The 24,108-nt window shown below is 37.5% G+C and overlaps 1 protein-coding gene across 2 annotated transcripts in view; it reads right to left on the bottom strand.

Moving 5' to 3' along the window:
- Positions 1-1,143: 1,143 nt before the first annotated feature.
- OTC (ornithine transcarbamylase) overlaps positions 1,144-24,108 on the bottom strand; it is a 79,588-nt gene continuing 56,623 nt past the window's right edge. For both annotated transcript variants that reach the window (XM_044670163.1, XM_044670165.1), the window contains exons 5-10: positions 21,709-21,862; positions 17,625-17,747; positions 9,350-9,403; positions 9,119-9,268; positions 6,764-6,901; positions 1,144-1,667 (exon numbers count right to left, since the gene is read on the bottom strand). In XM_044670163.1, the coding sequence (XP_044526098.1) occupies positions 1,608-1,667; positions 6,764-6,901; positions 9,119-9,268; positions 9,350-9,403; positions 17,625-17,747; positions 21,709-21,862 (679 nt within the window). In that variant the 3' untranslated portion in view covers positions 1,144-1,607. The remainder of the gene's footprint in view (positions 1,668-6,763; positions 6,902-9,118; positions 9,269-9,349; positions 9,404-17,624; positions 17,748-21,708; positions 21,863-24,108) is intronic.

Here is a 24,108-nt window from a genome sequence, read left to right as displayed (position 1 = left end):
CCTGAAGACAAAATGTCCTGGGTTCAAATCTGAGTTCAGACACTTCCTAGCTGTGTGATCTTGAGCAAGTCACTTAACCCCTTTTGTTTAGCCCTTATCACTCTTCTGCCTTGGAATCAACATGTAGTATTGATTTGAAGATGGAAGATAAGGGTTTTAAAAAACTAGAAACTAGAGAAAGAAATATTTCTTCAGCTATAACAGCTCTATAAGAATATCTGGAGGTGAATCATAATCATGATGATAATGATTGATATGTGCTTAGAGATTTAAATTCGCCAAGTCTCTGGAGTCTCTCAGCCAACTTCAGAAATAGGTATTATTCTGTCAGTCTTTTTCAGTTATATCTGACTCTCCATAATCCCATCTGGGTTTTCTTGGCAATTGTACTAGAGTGGTTTGCCATTTCCTTCTCCAGTTCATTTTACAGTGGAGGAAACTGAGAGTAAACAGGATAAGTGCTTGCCCTGGATAAGTGTCTGAAGCCACATTTGAACCCAGGAAGATGAATCTTCCTGACTCCAGGGCCCTTGTGCCATCTTGCTGCCCTTAATGGGTATTATGGGTATCATTATCACCATTTTGTAGAAGAAAGAACAGAGCCTCAAAAAATCTCTGTCCATAGTCACACAGCTAATGTCAGAAGAAGGATTTCTACTCGGGTGACAGCAAGACAAAGTCAAAATTTTAAAAATGAAGCATTTTAGCCTGATGGCTGCTGTCAGTTGGTAGTGAAGGATTTTGCTTCTGTCCCCGGTAGGACACTTGTAATTCGCTATATAAACAAAGGTGTTTGACTTCTTTGCAAAGGCTCTCCCAGGGCTATAACTCTAAATGTGCTGTTAAGAGAAACTAGATTTCTGTTTTCAATGTTCCTTCTCTTTGGCAGGCCTGGCAAGGGACAGCAGAGCTTGGCCATGGCTGAGTTGTCTTATTCTCTATGCCTTCCTCCACAAGAGAACTCTGCTGGCCTGTCCCACACTGGTGGGCTTCAGAGGAGAATCCATTTGGGAGGCGACTTACCTGGCCTTGCTAGTTGGTCAGGATTACTGTGTCCTTCCCAAAGGGCATGAAGGCAACCTATATTCACTCCCTTGCTCAACAATTCATTATGAGGAAATCTCTTAAACTGCCACACAAACGTAATGTTTTTATTATTATTTATTATTATATTTTTTATTATTACAGATCTATTCAACAGCTGATCAGGGGTGAAATTTTCATGTGCAAATCACTGTAAGGATGATCCTTTAGGCTGTTACAAATGAGACCTAAAACCTGCTTTGTGAGTTCTATTTTCTTGGGCTGAGGTGGCAAACAATGGCTAAATGAATGCTCACATTCATTCACTAAATGACAGTTAAAAAGTACAAGCTAAACACAAATCCTATGGAGCTTTTAAAGATTAAAAAAAAGTCCAAATGACAGCTTCAGTATTGGATGGGATTTCACAGCGGCAACACGAATTTGTACAATCCACCTATTGGCTATATTAGGGAATGGCTCGTGTTTCTTTGATCTTCTTCCTCCTCTCCCTCCTCCTCTCCATGGACTAAAATATTCTGCTGTTACAGAATATTTTTTCCTCTTTGGTCGGAGCCAAAGCATCAAAATGTAGGCTTCTGCAGCTGCGGTGAGTAATCTGTCAGCAGGGAAACCATGACAGCCTGCAGCAGAGATGAAAAGAAAAAGAAAGAAATTAATACACATCAGAAATGAATGTGACATGAGAACGAGGTGGAGGGAGGAAAATGGGCTTGGGATAAAAATGAGCTTTCCCGAGCAAATCACAATTCAGACTGTGCTTTGTCAAGATGCTGAAACGTCTGAAATGATAAGGGGATGATTCTGTGCTACATTTGTTTTTATTCAGATGAGGAAAGGTCAAGAATGAGCAGATTGGCCCAGCTATACAAATAATCCATGTGATTCTTAAGGAATAATTCTAAGGTTGAAAGGATCTAGAGTGCTAGCTGTGCTTGCCTTTTTTAAAAACAAAAAAACTAAAAAATTAAACCCTTACCTCCTGCCTTAGAATTAACACTAAGTATTGGTTCCAAGGCAGAAAAACGGTATGGACTAAGCAAATGGGATTAAGTGACTTGCCCAGGGTCACACAGCAAGGAAGTGTCTGAGGCCGAATTTGAACCCAAGACCTCCTGCTTCCTGATCTAATTCTCTATCCACTGAGCCACCTAGATGGCCCTCTGTGATTGATTTTTGCAACCTTGAGAACACTGCAGGAATTGGCTGGCTAAATTATCTGGGTAACCACATATCCACTGTTCTCCATATTACTACAGCCTGTGTGCATCACAGGAAGCTTGAAGTGAGTCAATTGAGGATCAACAAAAAGTAAATTTGCTTTAGATTGGCGAGCCTTGGGAATTTGGGAGATCATGTGGATTATAGAGATGAAGCAGGCAAATGACTAAATTCAGATCAGAACACTTGGGTTAGAGGGCCTCATCTGATGCTTTCTAGCCTTGAGATTTTCTGCACCATCCCAGGGTCATATTGAGGGAGAGAGAGACGACATACGTGAAAATTCTTTGAAAACTGTCAAGTATTATATAAATGCCAGGGACAAGTCACTAGAATTTGCTGTCATCTCTCCTATGAAAAGTGCCAGAGGTAATAGCTTCTCCTCCCTCCGCCTCCTCCAACAAGGATTTTTCAAAGGCTCATCTCCCTGCTTTCTACCCCAGCCATCCCTTAATGCTATTACCCACCTCTAACATATGCCTCTACCTAACCCATATACCATCGACCCATCCGTGTCTCAGATTAACATTTACATTCCTGTGTTTGCTCTGTAACACCTTTTGTGGACTGTAAGCTTCTTCCTGGAGGGCAGCTTCAGGTTAATGGAAATGCTAGTAAATGAATTAATATTAGTTGAGAGGAAGTACAGAAGCTAGAGCTGAAAAAGGATCTTAAAGATGGTCTAATCCAGAACTCATCTGACAGATGAAGAAAACGAGGGTGGGAAGGAACAGGCACTTTTGATCTCACTGAATCCTCACGACGACCCTAAGAGTTAAGTGCTATTATTATTCTCATCTCAGAGATGAGGAAACTGAGACCAACAAAGGTTAAGTGATTTATCCAGGGTCACACAGCTAGAGTCCGAGACTGGTTTTGAATTTAAGTCTCCTTGACTCCAGACTCAATTCTCTATCCACTGTGCCACCTAGTCAACTAAATCAAAGTTGGGATGCAAGTCCATGCCTCTAGAACACTGCTCTTTACAAAATTACATAAATTAAAATTTTATTTTAATAATTTATTAAATATTTGATGTACATAGAGGAATGCACTAGGTGCTTTGGGAGATACAGAGTTCAGAGAAAATATGATTCTTTCCCTTGTGGAATTTAGTTTAGGAGTAAGATAAGACATACTCACAAATATGATATATAATAATATAAAATTTTCACACAATCAATACATTGGAGAGGTAGATAGCAAAGTAATAGGTAAGAAGATGATATAGAAAACTCTTGAATTAAAAATCTGGTGGCCTGTATTTGGATTTTAATTTTCCTTATTAGCTGTATTACTCTGGATGAGTTAGTTAGCCTCTCTGGTCATCTATAAAACAGTGACACGGCGAGGTGGCAGAGTGGAGGGGTTGCTGGACCGAAGTCAGGAAGTCTCACACTTCTGCTCTGTGGTTCCTGGACAAATCACTTCATCCTGTTTGCCTCAGTTTTCTCCTCTGTAAAATGAGCTGGAGATGGAAATGACAAAACATTCCAGTTTCTTTGCCAAGAAAACCCCAAATGGGTAAACAATAACTTCATCTGTAAAATAAAAGAGTTGGACTAGACAATCTCAAAGGTCCTTCCCTGTTCTATTCCCCAGGGTCACAGATTTACATTGAGAAGACATCTTTGAGTTCATCTAGTCCAACCTCCCCCCTTTTCTTTTTTTTACTAATTATTAAAATAAAGTCCAAAAAAGTTAAGTGACTTGCCTAAAGTGACCCAGTGCATTGAAGAGGCAAGATTTGAACTCAGGTCCCTGCAACTCCAAATTCATCATTCTTTTCATGCAACAAACTCCAAAATACTTAATGTAGCATTAGAAAAGGCTTCATAGAGGAGGTATTTTATGAAAATGGCAACAGTACTTAAGGGGAAATATATTTAAAGTATTAGTATAAGTTGATTATTTCGTGGATGACCTGCTTATCACATTGTGTGAAATTTATAACCTTTTTTTTATGAGTCCCAGGAATCACATCTCATATTTTTTAATGGCCTCAGAAATGAGCACTTGGGGATTCTATAAAATGTGACTATTTTCTCTGCTATATTGCTGTATATTTTCAGCATCCGCATTAGAGCTCTTTCTGGCATCAGATTTCTACTGGGTTGTTCAATGGCCTTGCACTTCATCTTCACAGCAAAATCTGCTGGCGGGGGTACAAACCCATCTGAGGTCTCTGGGAGGACTGCTGACTCTGCCCTGTTCTGTCCCTTAGAGACAGGGAGACACTGTCTTCCTTGGCAACATCACTAATTGCTGGGAAAAGCCAAATAATCTAAAAGAGATGTATTCTGGGTTAGAGCCATGGTGTCAAACTGAGATAGAAATGGCCATCACTAACCCATACATAATGATCTTCGTGAGGCTACATATTGTCTTAGCCTTAAGGTGTGATATTTTCTATGCTTCATTGTAGCTTTATTCTTCTTTTAACTTTTTGTTGAATGGCTTGTTAAATAACTTCCCTGCTGCATTTTGGTCTGATTTGGGCTATGCTCAGGAATGCTGTGGGCTCTGTGTGGCTCCTGGGCTATGAGTTATTTGGGTTAATAACCACTTTGGAATGGTTATAGTTTTTTGCATAGAATCATAGATTTAGAGCTGGAAGAAACTTTAAAATTCTTAGATAAACCTCAACATCTGATGCATGAGGAAACTATTAATGAGGCCTAGAGAAGGGAAATTCTTTTGCTAAAGTTGCATAGGTAGTGAGGGACTTGCAAAGTTGGATTTATATACATATATTCTGGTTCCAGATCCAGAGATGGTTCCATTCCACTATATTGACAAGGAAATTGTTAAAGGGACAAAGCTTTCCAGTGTACAAAAAACCACCCCAAAACAAACAAACAAAAAACCTGTATTTGTGTACCTGGAATGGTCCTAGAGATTGGTTTAACTGAGGACTGTATGTCTATTAAAATACAGACTAGATTGATCAGTAAAGCAAATTATGGGCATGTACCCACAGACACTCAGATAAATAGAATATTATGCATGGGGCAAAAACAATTTATAATGTGCCCAATAGTGCCCCACCATGAAACTATTCAGGGTACTAAAAGTCAGCATATATGCTTTTAAGCAGTTACAACCACTTAAAAATCAGTCATTTGCCATCTTTTTACAAAATACCCAGTATTATCCTTGAGAGACATCTCAGTGGGGGGCTCAGACTGAGATTTCTCTTTCATTTTTTTCCTGCTTTTTATGAGAGTATATGTGGAGTCTATCTCTATGGAGGAAAGAGAACCAGACCTTAGAATATTAGCTCTAAATTTTTAGCAAAGCTGGCCCCAATGTTGGTTTTGTGTACAAGGGCTGAGATGAATTAGGTAGGTCATGTTTTTGTAATGTAATTAGCTCAAAATGCCTTTTTGCAATAGGGCTTAAATATGGTGGGGGTTTTTTCCTGCAGCCAGAAACAGCCAGTATCTATGCAAATATTATTCCAGTAGGCATTATTATTTTCTGGAATTCCTTTCTGAATTTCAAAGGAAGAAAAAATTCAAAGATCATGAAGGCCAGATTATCATTGGTGATCCAATTATTTTCTGACAAAAACAAAAGCACTTATTATGTCACTTCCTTTATTATAGAGCTAACATGGTTAGTCCTCAAACTCTTTTTTTTGAAATAAAGATAATTGTGTCTAAGACTGGCAAGAACAAAAAATTATTCTCATTATCTAGTACATCAAATTTAGAATTTTAAAATACTGAAACTCTCCCTTGCATGCAAAGATACCCAAAATCTAGTTCCAAAAACAAATATAGTTGATCAAGTTGAGCATCTACTATATTTCAATTACATTATTAGTATGAGAAAGGCAATATGCTATAAAGTACAGAGGTTCTTAACCTGTTCGTATGTTATGGACCCCTTTGGCACTTTTCTGAAGCCTTTGGACATCTAAATATGACATTTTTCACATGCATAAATAACATACACTGGAGTGCAAAGGAAAGGAATCCTAGAGAAACTAAAGCTGTTATTTTTTTCCCATCCACTTTCATGGACTCCTTGACCCCTACTCTGAAATCTATCCACAGATCTATGGAGAAGGAAATGGAAAACCACTATAGTAGCTTTACCAAGAAAACCCCAGATAGGGTCACGAGAGTTGGACAAGACTGAACAATGATTGAACAACAACAAAAAATCTCTTTCCAAATATTATCTAATTTGATCCTCGCAACAAATGTCACTTAAACCTGTTTGCCTCAGTTCCTTCCTCTGTAAAATGAGCTTGAGGAGGAAATGGCAAACCAGTCCAGTATCTTTGTCAAGAAAACCCCAAGTGCAGGCATGAACAGAATTAGACACACCTGAACAAACAAAACGGATACGTTAAGAACCCCTGATATGGTATCGGCCTTGGAGTAAGACCTGATTTCAAATCTTGCTTCTGACATTTAGTAGATAGTATATGACTGGGTAAGTCACTTAAACTCACCAACTTTAAGGCTAAGCTCAGCCTAGTTCTTACCATAATTGTCCATTTCCTGTTTTCTGCTTCTGGAAATACAAGTGACTTTGGACAATAAAATACTTCATCATCCACTTCTTCTGGTTTTCTGGGCAAGCAGTGTAGAAATGTCCAGTTGGGAGCAGCTACTCCTGCTGTCTAACAACAACAAAAAAGATGTTGGAAATGGTTAATGAGAACTCAGTACACTTTGGCTAAGCACGCCATGTGTGAGGGCATACTTGCATTTCTTAGCATCTTGCTGATCGTTCAACAAACACACAGTGCTGGAAGTATCTCTAAGAGGTCAAGACAAGGAGATCCCTGAATGTGGCACATGTGAGTGTGTGTGAATCCTTTGATTTGCTTCTTGAGGTCAGGCTGCTTTGTCTTTGTCTATTTCAAAATACCTAGTGCAATAGCCAGCAAAAAATAAGTCTTGGTAAATGCTTTTTGATTGATTAGTTATCTCTATTCCCAGGATAAGTTTCAAATCACTGAAACGTATGATACGTTCTCTAGTAGAAGAAACAATCTTATGGCCAGTGTAATAAAAGACCAAATGTAAGAGGCTCATCTGAATCTATAAGAAGGCTATTTGAGAATCTTACATAAATCTAAAATCTGAATATTTGATTATGGCCCGTTACATACATTTAAATATATTAGTTCAAATAATTCAGAAAATGAGTTCTTAGATTATAGTTCTGATTATTTTCAATTTTTGTCTTAATTATTTTAGCTTTATCTTAGTTGTTTTCTGAAAATTATATTTTTAAAAGCTATATTACCTTTTCTTTTCCTTACATAACAAAAAAAAATCACATTTCTATCATCCTTGCCAATTGCTACTTTCCATATGAGATTTATATTATCCCTACTACTTTGGGTCCAAACTCAAGACGTTGCCTAAGGCCTAGGCAATTGGGGTTAGGTGACTTGCACAGGGTCACACAGCTAGGAAGTATCTGAGACCAGATTTGATCCCCAAACCTCCTGTTTCTAGGCCTGGTTTTCTATCTACTGGGCCACCTAGCTGCCCCCACTGATAGAGTAAAAAAAAAAAAATTTTTAAACCCTTACCTTCCATGTTGGAGTCAAGGCAGAAGAGTGGTAAGGCTAGGCAATGGGGGTCAAGTGACTTGCCCAGGGTCACACAGCTGGGAAGTGTCTGAGGCCAGATTTGAATTTAGGACCTCCCGTCGCTAGGCCTGGCTCTCAATCCATTGAGCTACCCAGCTGCCCCCCCCTTTTTTAATTAATTTTTTTTAAACCCTTATCTTCCATCTTGGAGCCCACTGATAGATTTTTTTTTAATTTATTTTATTTTTATTTTATTTTAAACCCTTAACTTCTGTGTATTGACTTATAGGTGGAAGAGTGGTAAGGGTAGGCAATGGGGGTCAAGTGACTTGCCCAGGGTCACACAGCTGGGAAGTGTCTGAGGCCAGATTTGAACCTAGGACCTCCCGTCTCTAGGCCTGGCTCTCAATCCACTGAGCTACCCAGCTGCACCCCCACTGATAGATTTTTAAGAGGACCATAAACTTGGAAAACAATGATATCTGCATTCCAAAATAATTAATTTCTTTTGAAGTCCATAACATTTTATTTTATGTATTTAGAAACACTATTATTCTCAGAAGGGGCTTCATCCATCTGATAAGGGGTCCATGACACAAAAAAGGTTAAGAACTCCATTTCTAGTTGTATAATCTTTTGATCCTTAAACTCTAAGTTAGTCTATTTAGTTACCTGTGTGACCTTGAGGAAGTTATATAACTTCTAAGAATCCCAGGTTTCTTGTCCTTTTGGAGAAGATTGGACTAGATAACAGCTGAGGTCCAATTCAGTGTTAAATCTAGGATCCTGTGTTAATTACATCTGGCCCTTTCATCAAATTTGACATTAGGTTTCCCTCAAGGTTTTTAAGGAATATCCAAAGATTGGATCATGAAGGGATTCCAGTACCTAATTTGATCCCCAAAACAATCCATTTTGTTTCTCAGGGATTTAACAAAGCAAACATAATTTAGAATAAGATTAAAACTAATGGAAATTCCTAAGAAATTATATGGTTCAAAAAGTATCATTGATGCATTTTTTATTTTAGATTTCCAATGCCTTATAATGATACTTTTTTTTTGATAACTGTAAAAATGTCTGGTTCCCAGCTTTGCTGCATCCATCACAAGAATCTCTTTGCAAAGGGCACAGCTAAACTGAGAGGGAAGGACAAATTCCCCACAGGAGGACAAGGAGTTTTTAATGGAGAAGAAAAGGACACCCTGTTCTCCCTAAAGAGAAAGAGTAATTTTATGGTTCTTGCCTTTATAAATGGAATTAATGAACCTATCGAGAAGCATCGATTTCTACCTTCATTGTTATCTGGTAGCCTCGAAAGTCTTGTAGCCTCTTGTTCTTCTCTTCCTCTTGTCCCATGCTTATCCAGGTGTCTGTAATTAAGACATTGCTCCCCTGGGCTGCTTCCATTGGATCAGATGTCAGAGACAGCTTGGTACCATGCTAGCATAAATGAAAAAGCAGATTAAACAACGATCCTTGAAATGTGAAGACAGTATTATTTTTTAAAAATGTAAATCATACCTCTTTGGCATATTTTTCTGCTAGTTTGGTGATACCAGGATCTGGTTCATAACCCTGTCAAAAACAGATAGAGGACACGAACAGGTAAGTCTCAGATGAAAAAATTAAAACTATTTTTAGTCATATGAAAAAAATGTTCTAAATCACTATTAATTAGAGACTGCAAATTAAAAGAACTTGAAGTACCACCTCACACCTATCAGACTGGCTAATGCAACCAAAAGGGAAAATTGTTAATGTTGGAGATGTGGAAAAATTGAGATGCTAAAAATCTGTTGGTGGAGCTGTGAACTGATGCAACCATTCTGCAACCATGACCAAATGGCCATCAAACTGTGCATACTCTTTGATCCAACAATGCCACTACTAGATCTGTATCTCAAAGAGATCAAAGAAGGAAAAAAGGACCTACTTGTACAAAAATATTTATAGCTGCTCTTTGTGGTGGCAAAGAAAAATGTGGAAACTGAAGGGATGTCCAACAAGTGGGGAATAGCTGAACAAGTTGTGGTTCTAATTCTAATGGAAAAATTCTAATGGATTACTATTGTGTCATAAGAAATGACAAACAAGACGAAGACAAAAAAAACTCTGAAGAGACTTATATGAAATGATGCAAAACGAAGTGAGTAGAACCAGGAGAACATAGTACACAGTAACAACAGTGTACCATGATCAACTGTGAATCACAACTATTATCAACAATGCAAGGACTGACTCATGAAGAAAAGGGCTATCCACCACTATAGAAGGACCTGATGGAGTGTGAATGCAGATTGAAGCATGCCATTCTTCACTGTATTTCCTCCATGAATTTTTGTTTAGTGTAAACAATTTGTGTTGTTTTACAACATGATAAATATGAAAACAAGTATCTTATGATAACACATAAACAATCTATGTTATATTACCTGTTGTCTTGGGGAGGGTGGAGGAGTGGGAAGAAGAAAGAAAACATGCATTGGAAAATGTCAAAAATGATTATTAAAAATTGTATCAACAAGTAATCTGGAAAAAAACCCACTCCCCCTGCCCTAGTTGAACCATTAATTTGCAGATATATGTAACACATATGGGTTTCCTAGGGTCCTATCTTTCAATGGAGTTAGGATTATAACAAATTATGTAGCAAAGAAAATGCCCACCTCATGATGGACACATTTCATGATTCTTTTGAGCAAGATGAGTAAACATGATGTTTAAGTCTTCCCCAATAGGATAAAATAGAATAAATCCTTTATAGGAAAGAAATGTGAACTGTGCATTTGATGCTACAAAATGCCATATTTTTTATTGATTAATTTAGAATATTTTCCCATGGTTACATGGTTCATGTTCTTTCCCTCCCCACCTTCCACTCCTCTCCCTTAGCCAACACGCAATTACACTGGGTTTTACATGTGTCATTGATCAAGACCTATTTTCATATTATTGATATTTGCACTAGGCCCCAATCATATCTTCTTCAACCCATGTGATCAAGCAGTTGTTTTTCTTCTGTGTTTCAGCTCTCACAGTTCTTTCTCTGGATGTGGATAGCGTTCTTTCTCATAAGTCCCTCAGAATTGTCCTGGGTCATTGCATTGTTGCTAGTAGAGAAGTCCATTACATTCAATTGTACCACAGTGTATCCGTCTCTGTGTACAATGTTCTCCTGGTTCTGCTCCTTTCACTCTGCACCAATTCCTGGAGGTCTTTCCAGTTCACATGGAATTCCTCCAGTTCATTATTCCTTTGAGCACATAGTATTCCATCACCAGCAGATTTGAACACAATTTGTTCAGCCATTCCCCAATTGAAGGAAATACCCTCATTTTCCTATTTTTTGCCACCACAAAGAGTGCGGCTATAAATATTTTTGTACAAGTCTTTTTCCTTATTATCTCTTTGGGGTATAAACCCAGAAGTGGTATGGCTGGACCAAAAGGCAGGTAGTCTTTTAAAGCCCTTTGGACATAATTCCAAATTGCCATCCAGAATGATTGGATCAATTCACAACTCCACCAGCAATGAAAATGCCATATTTTTTGTAGCTTTTGGTTACTAAAACATTTGATAACTTTTAAGATCAATCCAAGTAACTCATCCATTTCTAATATAAAAACTTAGTTTTAGATTTTGTAGCCATTTAAAAGGTAAGTTGGTTCCCCCCACATCCTCTTTTTTCCCCCCACATCCTCTTAATAATTTTGCCTCCTAGATTGACAAGATAAAATATTTTGCTTTTTTCATACTAGCTTTTGGTAACCTTCCCCACCCCACAAAACCACTATGAGTTGAAAGGTTTGCCTAATTCTTCAGTCTAATTCTAGACTATATTCAAAATAATTTGCTTATTTTTGTTTAGTAACAAAAATGATAACAGTGATTGGAAAGTGTAGACACAAAATAGATTTGGAGATTCCCATCCAGCAGGTGAGTATTTTGAGGGTGGTGGAATTAAAAAGGTTCCTAGAGGTTAAGAAGTGTAATGAAGTCCTCTGAAACTGCCATCACTCTGGTGCTGGCTATTACCACCTTGTTATTCAGTCATTTCAATTGTGTCCAACTCTTTGTGCCCCCATTTGGGGTTTTCTTGGCAAAGTTACTAGAGTGATTTGCCATTTCCTTCTCCAGCTCATTTTACAGATGAGAAAACTGAGGCAAATGGTATTAAGTGATTTACCCAGAGTCACATAGCTAATGTCTGATGCCAGATTTGAACTCAGGATGATGAATCTTCCTGATTCCATCAATATCACAATATAATTATTGTGATTGATACTTATCAGCCATCATAGTTAGCCCTTAATATGGTTCTTTAACATTTACAAAGGATTTCACAAATATCATCTTGTTTGAGCCTCATAACAATCCTGAGAGATTGTTGCTATCATTATTTCTGTTTTAGAGATAAAGAAACTGAGGCTGAAGGTCACTCAGCCAGTAAGAGAAAGTTGGTTGGTACAGAATTAATGCTTTCAAATTGTGGTGCTGGAGAAGACTTTTGAGAGTTCTTAGACAAGGAGATTAAGTCAGTCAATACTTAAAGAAATTAATTCAGACTCTTCACTGGAAGATCAAATACTGAAGCTAAAGCTTAAATGGTTTCGTCATATCATGAGACGAGAGGACTCAGAAAAAATCCTGATGTTGGGAAAGACTGAAGACAAAAACAAGAGAGGTGGCAGAGTTTGAGATGAACAGTGTCATGGAAACAACGAACATGAACTTGGACAGACTTTGAGAGAGAATGGAGGATAAAAGGGCCACATAGAATTGGTTATGACTGAATGAATGAACAACAACAAAAGTAGCATGATGGTACAGTACCATCTCTACCAGACTCATCTTCCTGAGTTCAAATCTGACCTCAGACACTTACTAGTAGTGTGACCCTGGGCAAGTCATTTAATGTTTTTTGCTTCAGTTTCCTCATCTGTAAAATGATCTGGAGAAAGAAATGGCAAAACCACTGTAGTATTTTTACCAAGAAAACCTCAAAATGGGGATCACAAAGAATTGGACACAACTGAAAATGCCTGAATAACAATACCCAGCCAATATGAGCCAGAGGCAGGACTAGAACTCAGGTCTCTTTGGCTTTGAGCCTGCCTCTCCTTCCTCTAACAAAATTGCTTTTTTTTTTTCTTTTTTAAGACCCTTACCTTACTATGTATTGGTTCCAAGGCAGAAGAGTGGTAAGGGCTAGGCAATGGGGATCAAGTGACTTGCCCAGGGTCACACAGCTAGGAAGTGTCTGAGATCAGATTTGAACCTAGGACCTCCTGTCTCTAGGCCTGGCTCTCAATCTGCTGAGCCACCCACCTGCCCCCAAAATAGCTTTTTAAGTCATTTTGCTTTTCAGCCTATGCCAAGTTGGAGTGATGTGGGCAGGTAGATTAATTATGGCCATAGAGGCCTTTGAGTATTCAGTAAGGCAATATATCTTTTGGCTTTATCTTTAAAGAAAGCAAATCTGATAATAAATGTTGCCTTGCAAATGTATGTAGCTATTCTAACACTATCTGAATTCCCAGAATATTAAAAAAAAAAACCCTAACTCAAACATAACAACAACCAAAATCCCTGGCCAAAGATTTAGCTAGTTTTTAATGCTCTTTATCATTTAAATGAGTTTCTGCCTCAGAACAGTGCTGTAATTATTTTTAATACTGATTTTTTTTCATTTCAATAGTAATGAAAGACCCTTGACATCCAATAAAATGTTTAAAATTCATTTTTTAAAATAAAGCATTTTATAAAATGTCTTATCTATGAGAATAAATATCATACTTGTATATTTTGTCAACAAAAACAAATCTAATAATAAATCTTGCATTTAAATAGTAATTTTCTTCCAAGAACTTTTTTGTTATGTTTTTTTCCTTCATATTGAATATTGGCATTACTCTTACTTCTATTTCCTCTTTGTCTCCTGCTCCCCTCCCAAACCTTCTCAAATCTAAATTCTACCATTTATTTAAGCTTACTTGATACAGCAGGGAGAATCACTTAGAGACTTCCCAAACCTGCTTTGACTGTTAAGCTTTCAGGAGGTGCATTCACCATTTTGTCTCTACTCCCAGTATAGACATAATTAAGATGTTGTTACTGTGCTGGTGCACTTAGGGAAGGCATAAAAGTGAGAGAGAATGAGAAGAGTAGAGGATGAGACAAAGGGACTTGCTTTTATCCTTGTACAATTTCAGCTCTGAAGGACACTTCATATTTTTTTATCAATTGCTCTTTACTCATTTTCAGTTGTGCCTGACTCTTTGTGACCCCATTTGGGGTTTTCTTGGCAAAGACACTGAAGTGTTTGCCATTTTCTTCTCCAGCTCATTTTACAGATGAGGAAACTGAGGCAACTAGGCCCAAGTGACTTGCCCAGGGAAACATAGCTAGTGAGTGTCTGATGCCAGATCTGAACTCAGAAGATGAATCTTCCTGACTCCAGGACAAGCACTCTATCCACTGGCCCACATAGCTGCCCACACTTTCTGTCATATGTGACTAAATGGCTGCAACTCAAGAAAAAATGGACCGTTTCTATTCTAGATAGAACACAGGTCCTTTTATTAACCTATATCTTTTTATAACACAGTCAGCCATGGCAAGAGTTTTATCTATATGACAGCTCACTTATGCAAATAGGCAGGGAATAAACTCATGTATCCCATATAAACAGCAGTACTAATGTGAGAAATGGTTATTTATTTTTGTTGTTGTTGTTACTTTTAAACTCTTTTCATTTGTCAATTCAACAAACATTTCTTAAGTGTGCACCAAGTGAAGAGCACTCCGCTAGGACACAAAGACAAAAAAACCAAACAACACAACCTCAATCCTTGCCTTCAAGGAGCTTACATTTTTTGGGGGACTATAAAGGAAAAGATACAGGTTAGCTAATGATACCTGATCTAAAAACCTTGAAGGAAGCTCAGAATTCTGGAAGGTGGAGATCACTCAATCTAGAATTTATTAAGCATTTATTATGCTTAACTCTGGGTGGGGATACAAAGAAAAGCAATAAAAAACATACCACCCCTCCAAAAAAACCCAGTCTCTCAAAAAGCCCACTATCTAATGGGGAAGGGGAGATCATTTACCTTTTTTATATTGTTTAATATTTATTAAAGGACAAAACATGTGTTTTAGGTTTTCTCTTGCATTTTCTATAGAAGATACTCCATTTGTAAGTTCAGATTTGGTTGTCCTTTTTTTGTTTTTTTTGCTCAATATTTTATATGCTTCCATTTTCTTTTTTTATAGCATTGTTGTGCTTCTTCTCTCTCTTGTTTTCTTTTTTCAAACTCCCATTTCTTACCTGCATGCTTAGCTTGTACCTGTTTATATTCTTCATTTGCTTTCTGATTTGATGTTTTTTTCTTATTTCTTCTTGGAGTGGCAACAGGGCATATATATATATATGAAATTGGGAATAATTTTTAAAAGAGAAAGCACTAAGATTAAGGAGTAGAAAAAGATTTCTTGCAGAAGGTAGAATTTTAGCAGAGACATAAAAGAAGCCAGGGAAGCCAGAAGGAAGAGATAGATGAAAAGAGAGAGCATTCCAGGTGTGGAGGATAGACATTGAAAACATTTGGAGTCATATAAAGGAGCTACATATTTCATTTGCTGGATGGAGTGTGTTGGAACTGTAAGATGACAGGGGTCAGTGACACTGAAGTCTCCCTAATCCCAGGTCTTTGGAGAAACACAAACAGGCTTGACTGGAAGGGAGGGGCAGGAATTTGAGGAGTACTCCTTCACCTCCCCCCTCCCTCTAAGCAGTTGGAAGACAGTTAATAGCTTGGTAATGGAGGATAGTCTAGCTTGATAAGATGGTAAGTGGGGAAAGGCTAAACTACTTATGATGATGTCTTTCTCCGTATTATTTCCCCACAGGATAAAATAGGTGAAGCTTGATGTCTTTAGAAGCTCACTGGCTCAGAGGTTAGGATTAACTTCAGGGCCACTAGTAAGAGGAACTTGGCTTATGGAGGATGTGAATATTTCCCCAAATTATCTGTATCCAGACACTGTTCCTAGATGATAAGGGTTTAATGATATCTGGGAATGGGAAGGGGGAAAATGGCTTCTGATTGATAGGTAAGGAGAAAGCTACCTAATACAGCTATGTCAAATAAGCAGCCCCTCACCCCAAAGTAGGAAATGTATCTTGAATGGCTGATCCCCTCTCTAAGCCTCTAAATATTCTTCTTTCTAAACTAGGCAGCTAAACTAAGGTAGACTGTGGTATTGCTTGAAGGTCTAACAAAAGTAAAAGAGCTTTGGCTGTCAGAGATTGAATGGTTCAGCTTAGAGCCACACAGATTGCCCCTCTGCTCAGATCTAAGAGCAAGAGAGACAGCACCAAGTTTAGGAACAGGACCCAGGACCCAGGACCCTGCAAGCAAAGTGTCCTGCCTTTTTATACCAGGACTCCAACTGCCTCTAACTGCCCCCTCTTTTAGAGTTCTGGGGGGCACTATGGAATTCTGTGCTGCAGCTTGAACCCCTCTCTGCAATATGGATCCCACAAGGGTCATGTGAAAGAAACAGCAAGGAGGCAAGGATCACTGGATGGAAGAGTCTAGGGGGAGGTCAGAAAACTGGAAAGGTAAGAAGGGGATCAGGATATGAAGGGCTTTAAAAGCTAAACAAAGGATTTGATATTTGAATATTTTATATCAAAGATGATACCTGTGTTGTGGCCTGAATGAGTAGGAGGTTAGTGGTACCTCCATCAAAACTAGAGAAGTTAAAAAGAGGGGACATCTTGAAGAAGGGAAATAATTCATACTCAGGCCATCAGGTTCCAAGCCTCACATTCTTTACTATACTACTGTCTCTTTAAATGATGCAATCCTTTGCCTCCATTATATGACTTTCCATTATCCTTTTGGGTGCCCTTCAGTTCATGCAGCCTATCTACATTTTCTGCCTATCATACACACACACTCACAGATGGTTAAGCTAATTTAATGGGTCACCCATCAAACCCATTGGTAACAGGCAGGTTGCTATGGTAATAAGCTGAAATTTGTATGTCTTCAGACTTGCAATGAGTTTTACAAGTATCTCATTTGATTTTCACAACAACCTGGGAGATAGGTGATATTATTATCTCCACATTACTGATGCAAAAATTGAGATATTAGTGTCTGGGGCTAGATTTGAACTAAGCTTTTCCTGACTCCAGGCTCAATCTCCTATACCAATTAATTGTTGCTTCTGGAGTTAGTCTACTGAAGTATAGTCAGGAAATGAGTATTCAAATCCTGCTTGAGTCACTAAAATGTAATCAATTGGGTAAGTCTCAGAATCTCACAGAGACTCACTTTCCTCTTCTGTAAATGAGGATAATATAATTTTGCACCACCAAATTCAGAGAGATGTGAAGAAAGCACTTTTTTGCAAGACTGAAAGTTCTACATAGATATGAATTATTATCAACTTCAGTTATTGCTATTATTATTTATTTCCAATACAGATTTGAATAAGAACTACATGAATTAAGAGCTTGATGAGACAATAGAGATTATTTGTTCAGCTTCTTCATTTTATAGTTAATGGAAATCAGGGCTTGCAGAGTTCAAATGACTTGCCCAAAGTCACAAAATGAATTAATGACAGCTTCACATACTTAACTCCTGATATAGAGGAGGCTTTTTGTTGTTTTTTTTTGTTTGTTTTTATTTTTTTTAAGGGGAGATTAGTTTTTCCTGATGTTGAGGGAAAATGAATCATCCTTTAATCTTCCCTCCCATTAGCAGACATCTTTGCTTACCTTGGGCGTAGCCACCTGCAGATTCATTCCAAATTTAGCAGCACTCATCATGATGGAGTGAAGGATATTGTTCCCATCACCAATCCAGCTGAGTGTGAGGCCTTTCAGATAACCATAATGTTCCTATAAAACAAGTGAGTAAATAACAGACTAAGGCTGGGAAAAGACAAGGAGAAACAAGGAAAAACCATCCATTTGAAATTCTGATTTCCTTCTCTTCCTTCATCACTTACCCTGAAACTAGAAGAAGCATTTCCAACTCAGATCTTAGCTACTCTCTTAAATGATCCCATCCACATCCACAACAGTGCCCATATTCTAAAATGTCATTTTAAAATCCATAATATAGGTACTTCCTCTACCAATGCAGGTTGCAGCTTTTCTTTGCAGACAACCTGTCATTGGGCCTGTTTGAATTTACCTAAGCTGGTTCTCAAATAATAGACATACAATATAAAGTCTGTTACCAGGTTATAAGGTCCATAATGAAAGTCTTTCTAGTTTGGAAGGACATCTACTGATAGTCTTTGAGAACCAGAGTCACCTCCATATCTTAGATTAAAAAGGAAAAAAAATAAAATTATGATTTTACTATTCCTCATGGAAAAGAAATCACTATTTAAAATCTTTTCATAGTATGAATACTTTACAAGTTCTTTCCACTCCAGATTATGATTTTATTTTGCTTCTTTTCAGTCTGGAGAATAATGGCATGAAAGTGCAATCCATCATGGCTCAAGTAGGTGTAGAAAAATAACTCTTCTTATTATAGTAATGACTTCATTGCCTCATAGTGACTAATAAGAGTTTGAGGTATTTTTCCCATCCCAAATCCCATGCTATTTTGATTGATTTTTATGAGACATCTGGGTATTAAGCATACGTAGGCATTTGAGGGACTCTTGGGGGGGTCATCTGAAATATTTGCATTCATATCCTTTGACCCAGAGATTCTTTTTCTAGGCATATACCCCAAGGAGGTCATTGATAAAAAGAAAGACTTTATATGCATCGAAATATTTTAGCAGATTTTTTTGTGGTAGCAAAGAACTGGAACCAAAGTAGATGTCCATTAATTGGGAGTATAATGTAATAATTACCATACTATAAGAAAATGACAGGGGGTTTCTAGGTGGCTCAGTGGATTGAAAGCCAGGGCTAGAGACAGAAGGTCCTGGGTCTAAATCTGGCCTCAGGTACTTCCTAGCTGTGTGATGTTGGGCAAGTCACTTAATCCCCATTGATGAATTCTTACCACTCTTCTGCCATGCAACCAAAACACAATATTGATTCCAAGATGGAAAGTTAGGATTGTTTGTTTGTTTGTTTGTTTGTTTGTTTTAAAAAAAGGACAAATGACCACAGAGTGGCATGAACTTACAAGGATTGATGCAAAGTGAAGCAAATGGAACCAAGAAAACATACAAAATGACTACAATAGTAAAACTGGATAGAACAGCAACAGATAGAACAACAACAATAAAAAATGAATGTTATAAAATTACAAAGAATAAGCTTATCTCCAAAGAGAAGATATGACAGGACACCTCCCCTCTGCTTTGCATAGGTAGGGGATCCATGAGTGAGGAACTCTGATTCATTTATTTATTTTGGTGTATTATTGGTTTTGATAAATCTTTCTCTCGCTTGGTTTTTTTTAAGTTATTTGTTATAAGGTATTGCTCTTTGGAAGGGAGAGAATTAAGGAGTAAAGAAGGAAATTTTTTGAAAACATAAGTTATCATTAAAAATTTATTTTAAAAAGAGAAGTGCCTCAATTCTCCTATTCAAATTCTCCTTAGCTTTAACTGAGAATCCCCTATTACTCTAGGGATTCCTACACGATAGCACATATTTTTGGTGATCAGTTGAAGAGTCAGTTAGAGCCATTATTGGTTGTCTGAGAGTTGATGGGTAGCTTAGTTTTCCATTGACACTGGTAAAAAGGAAAAATATAACATCTTTCCCCAACATTCTTACATGCACCATCACCATTTCTGTTTACATTAGTGCAAATTTCATACAGAGAGCCTTACTGGGTACATGGAATACAAACATATACTATTTTTCTTTCTCAAAAAAAACACAGAATGTATTCAAATCCTAGCAGGAGGGTATATTCCAAGTCATTAAAAAAAACAATTCTTATATTCTGTCTTAGAATGAATACTGGTAAGAGTTGGGCAATGGGCGTTAAGTGACTTACCCAAGGTCACACAGCTCAAAACATTTTAATGACAGGTATAATACTGCTTGCCTCTATATATATTTATATATTTACATACATATAAATAACTGCTAACCATCTTTATAGTGTAATTTTTTAAAGAGTTTATATGCTACCTGTTATGTGCCAGGCACTGTGCTAAGCACTTGACAAATATTATCTCATTTGAACTTTACAACTCTAAGAGGGAGGTGCTATTATTTTTCCCATTTTACAGTGAAGGAAACTGAACAAACAGAGGTTAAAGGTCTTGCTTAGGATCATGCAGCTAGCAAGTGTCTGGGACAGATTTGAACTTGGGTCTTCCTGATTCCAGGCCTAGTGCTCTCTTCACTACTCCATCTTCAGTGATCCCTTGCTTAAAATTATATTTTCATCAATTTGTGAATAATGCCTGTAATTTTAATACTAGAACTTCATGTCTTTGCATCAAGCCTTTGTATTTTCAGAAATGTTTATTAAAGTACAAATAGCCCAAAGGAAGATGATGTACTCCTCCACAATTGGTCATTAATATATTGTCATTGGTTAGTTCATTAGATTAGCTCATTAGGGTCCTCAGAAAATGGGATGCCAGACATAAAACTGGTATCGATATAATTTTGCAACAGTGGGTCCAAATCACAGCCTGCCACTAGAGGAGGGAAGGGCTTGGCAGGGCACTGTAGTGGGGGTTAGGTACATGTAGAGGCATTTAGAAGGTGGCTGGACAATCGCAGAAATGACAGAAATGGAGGAGAAAGCTAGAGGCAAACTTCAGGTATGCTATATATATATGCATTAGTTTTTCCTTTCTTCATTGGATGAATGAATCCTACAATGGGAACTTTTGGTTGATTTTACTTGGAAGCTATCTCAGCAGTCCAAGAGTAATAGAAGAAGCATTTCAGGATTTTTCCAGCTGATGCACATCTAGAAACAAGTGGCTGCTATGAACTAGGTGAAATTTAAGATTTAGGACTGTGATGGCAAACCTATGGCACGCATGCTGGAGGGGTGGCTCTCCTCACCCTCCACTGCACCTGAGGACATTTCTCACATGCCCTGCCCCTCTGCCCATTGGCCCAATGGGAGTACTTCTCCCCTCCCCTATCTGGGGTAAGAGGAGGGGCTCACATACAGTGTGAGGTACTGCAGTTTGGGCCCTCCGTCTCTAAAAGGTTCACCATCACTGACCTAGGACAATAGGCCACACCATTAAACTGTGTTCATTGCATGCTTCTGTAGTCATTTTAATTTGCTTCAAAGTTAAATGTTTCACCAAAGAGCTGGAATTTTTTCAAAGTTTCCTTACAAATAAGGCATCAAATTGGATAAAAGGCCTATATTAAAACTAATACCTGTTCAAGGACTATAGCCAGAACCATAAAGGAAATTGAAAATGATCATTTTTAACCACTTAAAAATGAGGAAATTCAAGTTAAGTGATTTGCCTAAGGTTACAGAGATGGAACTAGAATTTGAACCCTGCTCCCCTAAATCCAGGATTGCACAAAACTTGTATTCAACCCAAGCAGTCAAACATTTTTATAGCCTCATTAGTAAAATCAAAGATTTCCCCCACATTGCCACTAATACAAAACAGCTGTTTACTGGTATTTAAATTCTCTTTTTAGGAAGGTTGTATCTGAAGGAGGGGGATGAAAACCACCACAGAGTTTCTTTTCCTACTAAGGCAAGGGATCTTGACTTGGAGCCCAAGAACTTGGGCTTGTTTTGTTTTGGTTTGCTTAATTTTTTGATAAATGTATTTCAACATAATTTGTTTCCTTTGTAATCCTACGTATTTTATTTCAACTGACTGAAGAAAAATTCATCTGAAAGATGCCGAAAAAAAATTTTTTTTAAGTAGCATACCTGTAGAGTGAGGTAATCAGCCAGAATCTGGATAGGATGGTACATCTCTGACAATCCATTAACTATTGGTACTGAAGCTTCTTTGGCCAGGTGGTCCAGATCAGAGTGTTTATATACTCGAGCCAGAATCGCATCTGTCATGCTAGACAGCACCCTATATGTAACAAATTTAAAAGTTAAAGAAATGAAAGGTATTGTGAATTCCTGAATACATAAAGAATACATAAGTAATGAAAAACAGATGTAACACTTAACAGCATAGCAGTAAGACCTGTGTAAAGACTAGTGTTTAAAAGCTGCAAAGATAAAAGGGGACTCACTCATAGTTTCATTTTGTTCAACAGAACATAATTTTGATCTGATACCTGGCTGTAAAATAGATTAAAAGTGTATTGTTGGCACAGCAAGCAAGATATTAATTGATCATTTGTAAAAGAGAAGGAACATCTAGTCACCAACAAAGCCAGGGAATTTGAAGAGGAAGAAGACACAAACTTTTAATAGTAAACAATAAAAACAGGAAACATTGAATGTTGTTGTACTGACATATAGGTACTACTTCTTGACACAAATGAATATTTAATTGAACTTCAAATGAAAACCATGACTAGTACTAAACATGCAAGCAGTAACTCTTCTAACTTCTGCAGACAGAATAACTATTAGCACCAAAGGTTCTTTCTGGAAAGGTTAGAAAAATAATGAAAATGCACTTTAATTGAACCATGGTCATAAATACAACCTACATCAGAAAAGCTGGACAAAAATCTATCTCCTTTTTTCCTATACACATACACATACATTCTTATACTTGTGCACACACAAACATGAAGAATAGCAAGTAATGATTCTCTAGCTAACACAAAGTTTCAGGCAAGCCTTCAAAAGCTTATTTAATTCATTAAGAACTTTGAAGCATAATAGTATTACTTTAGGGAAGCTAGATGGCACAGTGGAGAGAGTGCTGGGCCTGAAGTTAGGAACACTCATATTCTTGAGTTCAAATCTGACCTTAGACATTTATTAGCTGTGTGATCCTAGTCAAGTCACCACTTAACCCTGTTTGCCTCAGTTTCCTCAGTCTGTAAAGTGAGCTAGAGAAGGAAATGGCAAACTATTCCAATATTTTTGACAAGAAAACTCCAAAGGGGGCCTTGAAGACTTGGATATGACTGAAAATGACCAAGCAACAACAACAAAGCTCATTCTAGTTTTAAAGGTAAGTTAAGATACTGTGTTTCATCTGGGTTATGATTTCACGGATCATAGGATTAGAAGTAAAAAGACCAGTGAGTATAACTTTTTCACTTTGCAGAAGAAGAAACTTGGACCCAAAAAGGCTACATGATTCATTAAGTTACATAGGGTAGCCAGTGACAGAGATATGATTTGAGCCTAGGTACTCTGGTGGAATCCAAAGTCCTTTCCACTGTACCATGCTAATGATTTACTGACAAAAATTGACTTCAAAATGAATATTAATACACTCAGGAACTTTAATGTTGTCCTCCTTGGAAATTTTGTATTCATTTTCTAAGAAGTATTTTGAACCTGTTACGAGATCTGAAAATTGTACAATGGCTTTTGTCCAAAAGCAATAATGCTCTGAACTAGAAGGATGCTTATGAGATCTGCAGCTGACACAAACTTGGAAGGAACAGCTAATATCACAGATTATGAAATCAAGATCCCAAACAATCTTGACAGGATAGAATGCTGGTTAAATATAAACAAGATGTATTCAACAGGGATAGATGTAAGGGAATGATTTAGAAAGTAAATGTAATGGAAATCTAGAGACTCATTTTGTTTCATTGTTGGGTTTTTTCCTCCAGCTGTACTACCTACCACGTACCTTGAGGATATTAATTAACCTTCTTTTGACCTCCATATCTTGAGATTAAAATGAGCTAAATGGGAAAGAGGACGTGTCAATATAGTGAGGAAGGGATGCTTGTGGTTGTTCAATCACTTAAGTTGTGTCTAACTCTTCTTGACCCTATTTGAGATTTTTTTTTTGACAAAGATACTGAAGTAGTTTCCCTTTCCTTCCTCTGCTAGTTATACAGATGAGAAAACTGAAGCAAACCTGGTTAAGTGATTTGCCCAGGGTCACATGGCTAGTAAATATCTGAGGCCACATTTGAACTTAGAAAGATGAGTCTTCCTGAATCCAGGCCTGGCATTCTATTCACTATGCCACCTAGCTTTCCAGTGCATCATCAAACTTTCCAGAATGGATGTTAACTAGATCTATAAAGTCCCTTGTAGCCCTATGATTTCCAGGTTAACATTTAAGGAAAGAAAGAAAAGGGAGGAAAGAAATAAAAGAATGATAAGAAGAGGGGAGAGAAAGAAGAAGAAGAAAGAAGAAGAAGAAGAAGAAGAAGAAGAAGAAGA

Source organism: Gracilinanus agilis, chromosome 3 (assembly GCF_016433145.1).
Source record: "Gracilinanus agilis isolate LMUSP501 chromosome 3, AgileGrace, whole genome shotgun sequence".
NCBI classification, from domain to species: domain Eukaryota; kingdom Metazoa; phylum Chordata; class Mammalia; order Didelphimorphia; family Didelphidae; genus Gracilinanus; species Gracilinanus agilis.
This window is presented reverse-complemented; position numbering and strand designations above follow the sequence as displayed.